At 42.2% G+C, this 11,270-nt stretch overlaps 2 protein-coding genes across 3 annotated transcripts in view; one reads left to right on the top strand and one right to left on the bottom strand.

Annotated features, from left to right (window-relative positions):
* Nucleotides 1–869: 869 nt before the first annotated feature.
* Nucleotides 870–8,892, bottom strand: aste1a (asteroid homolog 1a). Its single transcript, XM_037980300.1, has 6 exons — nt 7,364–8,892; nt 5,233–6,053; nt 3,803–4,108; nt 3,521–3,713; nt 3,077–3,221; nt 870–2,533 (listed from the first exon to the last, which is right to left on the bottom strand). Exons 1-6 carry the CDS (start codon nt 7,488–7,490, stop codon nt 2,083–2,085), a joined length of 2,043 nt encoding a protein of 680 aa, XP_037836228.1. The 5' UTR covers nt 7,491–8,892; the 3' UTR covers nt 870–2,082.
* Nucleotides 8,893–11,028: 2,136 nt separating this feature from the next.
* The window catches only part of LOC108228733, a 4,183-nt gene continuing 3,941 nt past the window's right edge, over nt 11,029–11,270 (top strand). The window contains exon 1 of one of the 2 annotated variants that reach the window (XM_037980564.1): nt 11,029–11,177. The gene's annotated coding sequence lies outside the window, so the exon portion shown is untranslated. Of the gene's footprint in view, nt 11,184–11,270 lie in introns of both variants that reach the window. The other variant, XM_037980565.1, reaches the window with a different exon arrangement.

Below are 11,270 nucleotides of genomic sequence, written 5' to 3'. Positions count from 1 at the left end.
GACTCGGACTCTGAGTCTGGACTCGGACTCGGACTCTGAGTCTGGACTCTGACTCAGACTCTGAGTCTGGACTCTGACTCGGACTCTGACTCAGACTCTGACTCGGACTCCGACTCGGACTCTGACTCGGACTCTGAGTCGGACTCGTCAGAACTCGGTTTTAGTTTGCCTCTCTCCTGCTGCAGCTGATTTATATCCTGTCTGAATATTTTAAAAACAGAAACTTCATAAAAATTTAATTCCTTTAAAAAAGTAAACATGTCCATCATGTGTTTGTCTCTTTAATGATGTTTTGTTTATCTTGGTGAAAGAATTCCCTAAAATCTGCAGAGAAATTAGTAAACTGGTATTCCATTTGATTATTTTGTTTTTGAAACAGTAAAAATGTAAAATCACGACTCAACATCTTGTTAATCTGTTCTTTTAAGAAACTGGAATTTGCAAACTTTGGGATTTAATTTTTTCTAACTTGGATAAAAAATAAATCATTCCATCAGACATTTGTTTCTGTTTGTGTCACGTGCGGCTGACCTCTGACCTCTGACCTCTGACCTCAGTCAGAGAAGGCTAAGGTTAACAAAGTTAAATGGACTGTCAGGTTTTCAGCCCACCATGAACACGAGCAACAAAGACCTTTCTGAGGAACCAGGCCACTGGGAGGCGCTGTTTGTCCGTTCTGACTAACTCCATCGATTTTTCATTGATCAGTGTCTGACAGACCATAATACTTGGGCGAACACCAGGAGCTGCTGACCTGCAGAGGTTAAATACTCGGATATATCTAATAAAAGCTGCTGAACTTTGGTTCATGGCTGCTACCTTTACCTCCCCGAGTTTGTTGTTGGGAAAGAGCTTCAGGAGACGTTACCTTAAAGTTTAACACATTTATTCAAACATCATTAATCAACATTCATACAACAATAAAACCAGATGCATCTGGGAGACAATTGATGGGACTGAGACACACATCACCTTAAAAACTAGTCGAGCCCTCAGCCCAGGTTTGTCTGAGGAAACAAACGATGTTCTCTGGTTTTTACAACTTGGGCTCCTCCTCCTCCAGAGGGCGGGTCACTGCCTCCCTCCTCTGGAGGTCAAAAGTCAACTCCTTCCCCCTTCCTTGCTGACAGTCCAGGGCGTTCACCTCCTCTCTCTCCTTCCAGATAAACTAAACAACTCCTTGTTAAAGCTTTTCAAATGGTGATAAACATTTCCACACAGCAGAAAACAGAACGGGCCAAGAAACAGGAAACACTTTATTCTACAGCAAAAACCTACATTTAGATCCATACGTTCATTAAAGCAGAATTTTATTTATTTTAAACTGAGTTGATCTTTTTTATTTTTATTAAAGTTAAAGACTGACCCACCTTTAATTAATGTTCATCGTGACCAACAGCAGCTTAAAGAACATCATGTTCATATTTCTGACGGGGTTTTAATCCTCGACCAGCAGCGACATTAACGTCCCCTCACCCCCCAGCTCCAAGTACAAAAATAATTCTGGGATGCAGAAATATGAGGCTCAGTCACGTGTTTGATCCAGTTTTAAATTAAAGTCAATCTGACAGTGAAACGGCTCAGTCCTCTGGCTGTTCATAAATCCCTGATGTGAGCTTTCAGAAATGAAGCGAGCACCGTGGAACCAAAAGAGGCGTGGAGCCGAACTCAGCTGTGTGTGAGAGAAGTCTTTGTCCCATCATTCTTCTTTTTTATGTTTCCACTGCTTCAGCTCTGTTCCTACCCCCCGCTGCCTCGGTCCGTCCACACCGAGGGACCCCCAGCCTGGGGGGGGCGTGACAGAGCCTTAAATCTGAGACTCAGCAGCGAAACAAAGAATTTATTTTATTACTAAATTAGCTGCAGAAGGTTTTATATTTCTAATTATGTTTAAAAAGATCAAAAGTCAGACGCTGTAACACGACAACAAATAAAATCATTAAAACACTAAATTAAATGACCAGAGGAGGTCCAATCCCCACCAGAGGAGGTCCTACGCCCACCTGAGGAGGTCCAATCCCCACCAGAGGAGGTCCAATCCCCACCTGAGGAGGTCCAATCCCCACCTGAGGAGGCTCCACCTCAGTTAGGAGGTCCCACCCCCGTCAGATTATGTCCTGCCCCCTGCAGTCCTTCTTCCGGGTCAGTCTGTACTTTGTTGCATCTGTTGCTCCTGTCTTTGGTTTTGAACCGAGTTCGGACAGATAGCTGCTCCTCCAGCTGCAGCTCCTCCAGTGTTTGGACGTCAATGTGAGCTTCTGGGTCTGTCTCCTCGTGGTGGTGGAGCAGGAACAGCTGCTGCAGGTTTAGTGGTGGTTCTTTCAGAGGTTCCTGTTGTTCTTGTTTCCGGGTCGAGGCTTTCTCTCGGTTCTCTGAGCCCACCCCTGCCTGCTGGGCCTGAACCTGGTGAAGGATGGAGAGCATGGTGCGGTACTGCTCCTTACTGGTCCTGTCGCTCTTCATCAGCGTCTTCGGTTTCCCTCCGGTCCTCATGTTGTGGACCAGCTGGTGGACCAGCGTCCCTTCAAAGAGTCTGGACAAAAACACAAAGATCATCTAAGATTTCTCTCCTTCAGAACCTTCTTCTTGTCCTACAATAAAGAGTTTTGTTAACTTTGTGTGTTCCTGGGTACAGCAATGAAGAACTTTATATCATCTTAAAAAGAAAACAAAAAGGATTCAAATTCTATGCAGTTAAAGAACAGTTGAGCCATTTTGAAGTGGGGTTCTGTGTACCTGATGTGGATAGCTCTTTGAACAACCTCAGTTTAGAGGAAGAAATGATGTTCCTGACTCTGCAGCCTGATGTTGCTCAGACTCAGATTACCTGATTTGTTCCTAAAAATGATTTTAAACATTTATTTTGTTTATGAGATTTGAAAATCATTGCATTTGGATTTTATTGACATTTTACAGAACAGCCCAACTTCATCAGACTGAGGTCCTTCAAAGAAGCATCTACAACAGGTCAGATAATGATTATGTATAACCTTTCCACAGTATCTGAACCGAACACGCAGATCTGAAGGTAACAGACTGGGCCTTCAGTCAGTGTGGGTCGGTGGGTCGGTCTCACCGAGCGATGTCCGGTTCCGGCAGAGGGAAACCCAGCAGCTGGTTCAGCCAGATGGAGTTCTTCAGACAAACCTGCCACTGATTAAAGGAATAAACCACATTAATGTCCAGCTTCTGGGTGCAGCTGCGATCGGCTCTCTGCAGACCTGCAACACAAACAGACAGGTCGGGTCCAGAACCTGGGTCAGTACCTGCTGCAGACGATTATCTGACTGAAAACTATCAATGAAATCTAAACAAATCTGTTGGTTTCAGTCCAAGAAAACACAAAAACTCCATCCCAGAGTGCTTTTAAACATTTCAAATCTGTTTCAATCTACTCTCAGTTTTATCGTAAAATGAGAGAACAATTTTAAATTAATTAAAAACCTTTTTCCTACAAAAAGTCTAAAATCATCAAATCAATTTATTGTCACCTGTTCTGGTCAGATGAACTACCTGTTCTAGGTCCGGTCTTGGTTCCAGTGCTGATCCCCTGCAGCAGAGCCTTCAGCAGGCTCGGGTCCGGAGGAGGTTCTGCTCTCTGCAGCCAGAAGCAGGTGCCCCCCCAGTTTCAGCTGGGGGGGCAGGAGGCTCAGAGAGTCCTGGGTCACCCCCAGAACCTCCAGTAGAACCTGCAGACGATCAGAGCGGTCCTCCTGGAACAAGATGTCCATGAGCTCCTCTGAGGAACACCTGATGTGGATCTTATGATGAACAGAACTTTCAGATTGAATAAAGCCATCACCTGGTTCAGAGAGCTGAGTTTGAACCGTTTGCTGGTTCTGGTGAACATCGGGCTGACCGGGATGGACCTCAGCTTCAGCCCGTCTCTGTCGATCTCCCGCACCTGAAGAGACTCCGTGTTACACAGCAGAAGCCCGTACATCACCTGTCGGATCCGCCTGGAGATCTGGTTGGAGCTGCGCAGCTCCTCCGGTTCTACCACCGGGCTGAGACCCGTCATCGTGTGGAGATGCAGAACATCCAGAACGTCGGCCGTGAGCCGGGCCTGGGTCAGAGGGAGCAGCATCCAGAGTGGGACCAGACCAACCTGCAGGAGGAGAACGCTGTTCAGACACATCTAGAACCGAAGGTTGGGTCAAACCCAAACAAAGCAGACTTGTGGTCAGGTCCACAAGTGAAACCCTGACCTCCCTCTATCCCAAGGTGTTCCCAGACCCTGCTCCGGGGTCTCCTCACAGATGGAGACATCCTGATCAGACGTCTGAGCCTCCTCAGCTGAGGATGAGGAGGAGCAGCGGCTCTCCTCCGAGCTCCTTGCCTTCTCTCTAAGGCTGAGTCCGGCCGCCCTACAGAGGAAGATCATTTCAGCTTGGATCCAGGATCTGGTTCTTTCAGTCCTGATCCAAACCTCAGGACCGTAGGGGAGGGAATCCAGAGCTTCACCTTTCAGCTCAGCTCCTTTAGAACGACAGACCGGATCACCGTCCTCATCCCTGCAGACCAGGCCCTGATCCGTCCTCCATCTCCCAGGAACAGGACCCAGACCCAGGGTCGGCTCCACCACCGTTCCTTGTTAGAAAACCTTTGACCTGACACCCTCACCTGTCCTCATGTAGGCTGCTGACTGAAGAAGCCTCCAGAACACAGATACTTTGATACTTTGAACAACTCTTTGAGTCTTTTGATGCATCAAATTTAAATTAGACCTCTGGAAAATTCAAGCTAATTTAACTACTAAGGTCCTTCCTAACATTTTTGAAAATGTCTTTAAATTAATACTTTATAATAAAAGCACCCTTATAAACTACTAATAAATAGGTTGGCTGTTATTAAAAGTAGCTGCAGGGCACACCGACTCATTCATGCTTACAAACTCACAGCTACCTGAAAGAAAGCATTCATGAACCCTGATTGTAACGTGATGTTTGGAGATGACCTGCAGCTCTTCTTTCTTTCTGAACATCAGATCCAGTCTGACGGGTTCTGCAGGACCAGGAGGGTCTCCACCAGGAACAAGGGGTCTCTGCTCTCACCTTTACAGCAGGTAAGATAATGTTTTGGTTAAACCCACCCAAACCTCGGACCCCTTCCTGTGGACATCTCCTCCATGTTCCGCAGCCTGATGCTCCTGCATTCAGTCCAGAGTTTTGGGTATTTTGGTGAAAACAAACAAACAAACAAACCAACTTGAAACTTTAGAAACTTTCTGACCTCCTTCAGTGCAGAGAGCTCAGGTGGGACTCCATGAAGGAAGAACCTGCTCAGAGAGCTCGGACACAGCTCGTACCCCTCCATCCCCTGATGCAGTTTCTGCAGGAGCTCCTCCCTGGTCTTCGTGCTCAGATCTCCCATCAGCCCCAGCGCAGCCTCCAAGGCGTCCTGAGGTTGCTGGAAGTCCTGCAGCCAACGGAGGAGACCCTCCAAGCGGTGGGGCTTCCCCTGGTCTTCAGGGACAAACTGGGTCCACCTGATCTCTCTCAGCTTCACATAGTCGTTCCCAGCCAAGGCGGCGAAGGTGGGCAGGAGCTGCCGCTGGATTCCAAAGAAGATACAGAAACTGGAGGTGTAGAACCTCCTGCAGGAAATGAAGTTCTGAGAGCCGCTTCGTTTCACCTCCTTCCAACAGAAATGAGATATGGGCAGGAACCCTGCAGGCAGGTCAAAGATGAAGAAGTCGCTGTCGTTTGAAAGAACTGGACACTTCCATTCAGACGCCAGAGCAGCGATCTCCTGGTCCGACTCTGCGAAGCACTGGGCCACCGGAACCTCCAGCCGGACCAGCGTCTGTCTGAACACCAGCTTGGCCAGCTGTGGGAGGACGTGCATTGGCCTGCTGCTCGTCGCTGCCTGACTGGCCTTCTGGACCCGCTCCTCGGATCTCCTCGCCAACGTTTCGTCCTTTTTGTCCGAGACATCCGAAGCGCCGTCCAGAACCACATATGGACTGATGTCACAGCTTCTGAGGGCTGAGATGAAGCTCTCAACCAGGCGCTCAAAGGCTGCGTACTCCTCGCCATGATTCTCATCCAGACCTGACAACAAACAAACAAACATAAACAAACAAACAGACTGGAGCCAGAACTCTGCTGGCTTTTATTATTATTCCTGCTTTTATCGTTACCGTGGTAACGTCGTGTACCAAACAGGCAATGAATTCGTAAGGAAGGAGGTCAGTTCAGGATCTGATCGATCTCTGAATCATTCAGAGTTTAATTAAACCTGAAGGTGATCATCGGATGAGAATCTAAATGTGGTGATTTGGGTTTTTTCCTGTGTTTTGTTTTATTTCTGTTTTAGTTTATTGGTTTGTGTTTTAGTTTCTGTTTTCGTGTTTTTTCACTTCCTCATTCCTCCTCAGTCTATTTCTCTCTCTGCATTCCTGTCACGCCCACTCACACCTGTCAAAGCCTGTTAATCTTGTCACCTGTCTCCACTTACCTGATTATCCTCAGCACTTTAAAACCCGGTCATTTCTGTCTATACTCCGCTGGTTCATTGTCTGTGTTTGTCATTGTTTTGCCTGTTGTCTTGACGTCTGTTCCTGGTTTTGTTGCTCCATGTCCATGTCCATGTCCACGTTCCGTTTGTCTTTTTGTTTTGCTGCCACGTCAGCTGTTTGTTTTCATTTTGTTTCTTTAGTTTAATAAATTAGTTTTCGTTCCTCTTATTATGAGTCTGCGTTCTGGGTTTGCCATCGTCTCCACCGTTCCTGACACTAAATAAATAAATACCTGATCCAGTGTCTGAACCGCCTCCTAGCTGTTCAACTATTTATTCTTCTGTTCATTTCTTCCAGTTTTTACTTTTATTATTATCTAATTTACTGAACTTTCTGTTAATTACCTTGATAATTATCTTTAATGGAAATAAATGTCTTTTAGTCTTTGTAAGATCTTAAAAATTCATGTTTTAATCATTTATATTTTGAAAAAATTATTTTATTAGAAATATTTTCCCCGTGTTTCTCCAGCCCTTTACTACTTCGGTCTTTTAGTTTCTGGTCTGTTTGACTTTTTAAAACTCTTTGAGTGTCACTTTACTGTAGGAAAAGTATAAATCAGGTCATATTTTATTGGTGGTAATAAAGCAGTAACAGACTTATCAGCCCGCTGATTACCAGCAGCAGTTTCACCCGACCTTTAACCCTGCCGTGGCCTTCGGGTCAGATGGACCTGAAGTTCTGAAGCCTTCAGGCGGGTTAATCAGAGCCAAACCTTTAGGTCACACTGAGGAGACCCTGGAGTCTCTTTCTACTCTTCTCTGATGTTTTCCATCAAACAGCTGAAGCTTTCAGATCCGATCAGGATTATTGAACTGAAGCCCACCTGTGATGGAGCCTCACCTGAGCTGAAGTACAGCAGGTAGTTCAGGTTGCAGCCGTCGATCACCAGCCGGCTCCTCCTGAACTGGACCTCCCTGTGGATCCTCCGGTGGTTCTCCAGGAACGAGGCCAGGCCCTGAACACCCATCTCCAGGCTGTCCTTCACATGTCTGCTGCTCTTATATAGACCCAGGAGGATCAGTTTCAGTTTCCTTAAGTTTCAGTTTCTTGACCTCATCAGTAAATTATAGCAGCTATGAGCTGACCTCAGAACAGCCCAAAGATAAAAACACGGATTAGAAACCTGTAAAAAAGAAATGCTGGGAAAATCAGAATAAGTTTTGGATATCTTTGTTCTCTTTAACTTTTCCTCAGTTTCTTCAGCTCTGGCTCTGCATCTTTACAGGATATCCAGCTTCAATAGTTTTAATATTTTCTATCTTTTGAATCATAAGACTATTATTACCCAACATCTGAATCAGGACATCCAGTGAGTCAGCTTAAATGTTTCTATGGTAACAAAACATAAAATAAACCAACAAGTTTAACAGGTCGGTGACGTGTTTAAAGAACAACATGTAATAATAAAAGGTTTAAAAAGAAGATTTAGTTCTTTTTTTTACATTTATTAGCAGAAAATGCAGAAATAGTTCCAATGTGGTTCAGTTAACAAAAACACAACATCACAATGTTTGAAACTTTCCAAAACAAAATAAAAGCTTCATGAATCACAGAATAATCTGGTGTGAGAGATGCAGGTTTTAAACTGATCTGGACTCTAAATAATGAGTGGAAATGCCCTTTATCAGGTTGAAGGAAAAGAAAAATGAACCCGAAAGACTGAGAAAACAGCAATTTGGGTAAAATTTATATTAACTATAAAAAGGTTATTCATTCTAAATTTAAAAACCACAAAAATATTTAGAAACTATTTCTGTTTATCATCAACTTTATTTACTTTAGTCTATGTGTAACATCATTTATCTGCGTACCCTAACATATACAATCGGAATTTACTTATTTTTTTACTATGTTTCAGTATTTTTTAGATTCACTTGTATTTTTTGTATATTGGTTCTGTTCTGTCCTCTGTGCTGCTGTAACAATGCAAATTTCCCCGCTGCGGGATTAATAAAGGAATATCTTATCTTATCTTAACAAAAAAAGTTTTAAAATGTAAAAAAAAATGACACAATAACCACGCATGCGCACACGCACTCCCGCAGTCAGTTTACTCATTTTTTAATTATTATTGTTATGACATTTATTGGAGTCAGAAATTTCTGGAAACAAATAGGACAAATGGAAATAACTGGACCTGCAGAAAACGGAAGGTTCCGGCCCAAACAGGCGGAGTCCAGCTTGGTGGTTCGGGGTCTGGAGCTCGGGGTTGCCCTGGTTACCTGGTTACGAGCTGTAACTACACTCTATGGACTTCAAAAAATAAAGACCCGGCAGTCTAAAAAAAGACCTGACAGTTCTAAATAAAGACCTGAAAGACTAAATAAAGACCTGATAGATATAAATAAAGACCTGATAGTTCTAAATAAAGACCTGACAGTCTAAATAAAGACCTGCCAGTTCAAAATAAAGACCTGACAGTCTAAATAAAGACCTGAAAGACTAAATAAAGACCTGATAGTTCTAAATAAAGACCTGATAGTTCTAAATAAAGACCTGACAGTTCAAAATAAAGACCTGACAGTCTAAATAAAGACCTGAAAGACTAAATAAAGACCTGATAGTTCTAAATAAAGACCTGATAGTTCTAAATAAAGACCTGACAGTTCAAAATAAAGACCTGACAGTCTAAATAAAGACCTGAAAGACTAAATAAAGACCTGATAGTTCTAAATAAAGACCTGATAGTTCTAAATAAAGACCTGACAGTTCAAAATAAAGACCTGACAGTCTAAATAAAGACCTGAAAGACTAAATAAAGACCTGATAGTTCTAAATAAAGACCTGATAGTTCTAAATAAAGACCTGACAGTTCAAAATAAAGACCTGACAGTCTAAATAAAGACCTGAAAGACTAAATAAAGACCTGATAGTTCTAAATAAAGACCTGATAGTTCTAAATAAAGACCTGACAGTTCAAAATAAAGACCTGACAGTCTAAATAAAGACCTGAAAGACTAAATAAAGACCTGATAGTTCTAAATAAAGACCTGATAGTTCTAAATAAAGACCTGACAGTTCAAAATAAAGACCTGACAGTCTAAATAAAGACCTGAAAGACTAAATAAAGACCTGATAGTTCTAAATAAAGACCTGATAGTTCTAAATAAAGACCTGACAGTTCAAAATAAAGACCTGACAGTCTAAATAAAGACCTGAAAGACTAAATAAAGACCTGATAGTTCTAAATAAAGACCTGATAGTTCTAAATAAAGACCTGACAGTTCAAAATAAAGACCTGACAGTCTAAATAAAGACCTGAAAGACTAAATAAAGACCTGATAGTTCTAAATAAAGACCTGATAGTTCTAAATAAAGACCTGACAGTTCAAAATAAAGACCTGACAGTCTAAATAAAGACCTGAAAGACTAAATAAAGACCTGATAGTTCTAAATAAAGACCTGATAGTTCTAAATAAAGACCTGACAGTTCAAAATAAAGACCTGACAGTCTAAATAAAGACCTGAAAGACTAAATAAAGACCTGATAGTTCTAAATAAAGACCTGATAGTTCTAAATAAAGACCTGACAGTTCAAAATAAAGACCTGACAGTCTAAATAAAGACCTGAAAGACTAAATAAAGACCTGATAGTTCTAAATAAAGACCTGATAGTTCTAAATAAAGACCTGACAGTTCAAAATAAAGACCTGACAGTCTAAATAAAGACCTGAAAGACTAAATAAAGACCTGATAGTTCTAAATAAAGACCTGATAGTTCTAAATAAAGACCTGACAGTTCAAAATAAAGACCTGACAGTCTAAATAAAGACCTGAAAGACTAAATAAAGACCTGATAGTTCTAAATAAAGACCTGATAGTTCTAAATAAAGACCTGACAGTTCAAAATAAAGACCTGACAGTCTAAATAAAGACCTGAAAGACTAAATAAAGACCTGATAGTTCTAAATAAAGACCTGACAGACTAAATAAAGACCAGTCTAAATAAGGATTCTATTGTGTTTGTCACCTTAAGACTTCTTTAGTATTATTAATAAGTTTTATAAAAACTTTAAAATGAGGGTGTTTTAAATTCTGATTTAACTCAATTATTTAAAGATGGCAGCATTTTACTCACACTTTATCTGATCATATTCAGAAAAATGATCAAAGCTGTTTCACTTTTAGACTCGAAGTTCCAAACATATTTTCTTTGAAATATTAGTGCTGAATATTAGTTACAGGTAAATATGAAAAGTCAAAGTTTATTTCCAGAGCACAAGTCCTGTAGAGGGTATAAGACCAACAACCCAGCAGTTAAATGAACTTTAATAAACATATTTAAACGTATCCAACATTTAAAACCAATAAATTAACTAAAGCTGCACAATAAAAGTTAAGACCATGCCAGATTTGTATTATTTGTCTCCAACGTGTTGACCAGCAGGGGGCGCTGCTGCGCACCTGAAGCCAGCAGCCTTTGACCTCTGACCTCTGACCTTCCTACTGCAAACACTTTTTACCTGAACGTTATAGAAATTTACTCTTTCCAGTTAGGTTCGGGCTCAGTTTGTGTTGACCCATTTCACGGTTCTGTTGGAGTCAGAAGTCTCTGGAAACAAATAGTCCAACTGGACCTGCAGAAAACGGAAGGTTCCGACCTACACATGCGGATCTTCTCGTAACAGAAGGGAGTTTGGCACCGGAGGAAGAGGTTCGGGTCTGTTCAGTTTTACCAAGTTCTGTTAACTGAGTAAAGCTAACCGGGTTGTTACCTCCGTGAGGAGTTGTAGGAGCAGCCGTTAGC

The sequence above is a fragment of the Kryptolebias marmoratus genome, linkage group LG16 (genome assembly GCF_001649575.2).
Source record: "Kryptolebias marmoratus isolate JLee-2015 linkage group LG16, ASM164957v2, whole genome shotgun sequence".
Taxonomy (NCBI): Eukaryota; Metazoa; Chordata; class Actinopteri; order Cyprinodontiformes; family Rivulidae; genus Kryptolebias; species Kryptolebias marmoratus.
The sequence above is the reverse complement of the archived record's forward strand: the minus strand, read 5'-3'. Positions and strand labels throughout refer to the sequence as shown.

Excerpts from the sequence above, each read along its gene's own strand:
- aste1a (XM_037980300.1), bottom strand. The coding sequence starts at position 7,490 with ATGGGTGTTCAGGGCCTGGCCTCGTTCCTGGAGAACCACCGGAGGATC. Across the intron at positions 4,109-5,232 it reads AGCTCTCTGCACTGAAGGAG|GTTGGTCTGGTCCCACTCTG; the intron begins GTCAGAAAGTTT and ends CTCCTCCTGCAG. Across the intron at positions 3,714-3,802 it reads AACTCAGCTCTCTGAACCAG|GAGGACCGCTCTGATCGTCT; the intron begins GTGATGGCTTTA and ends ATCTTGTTCCAG.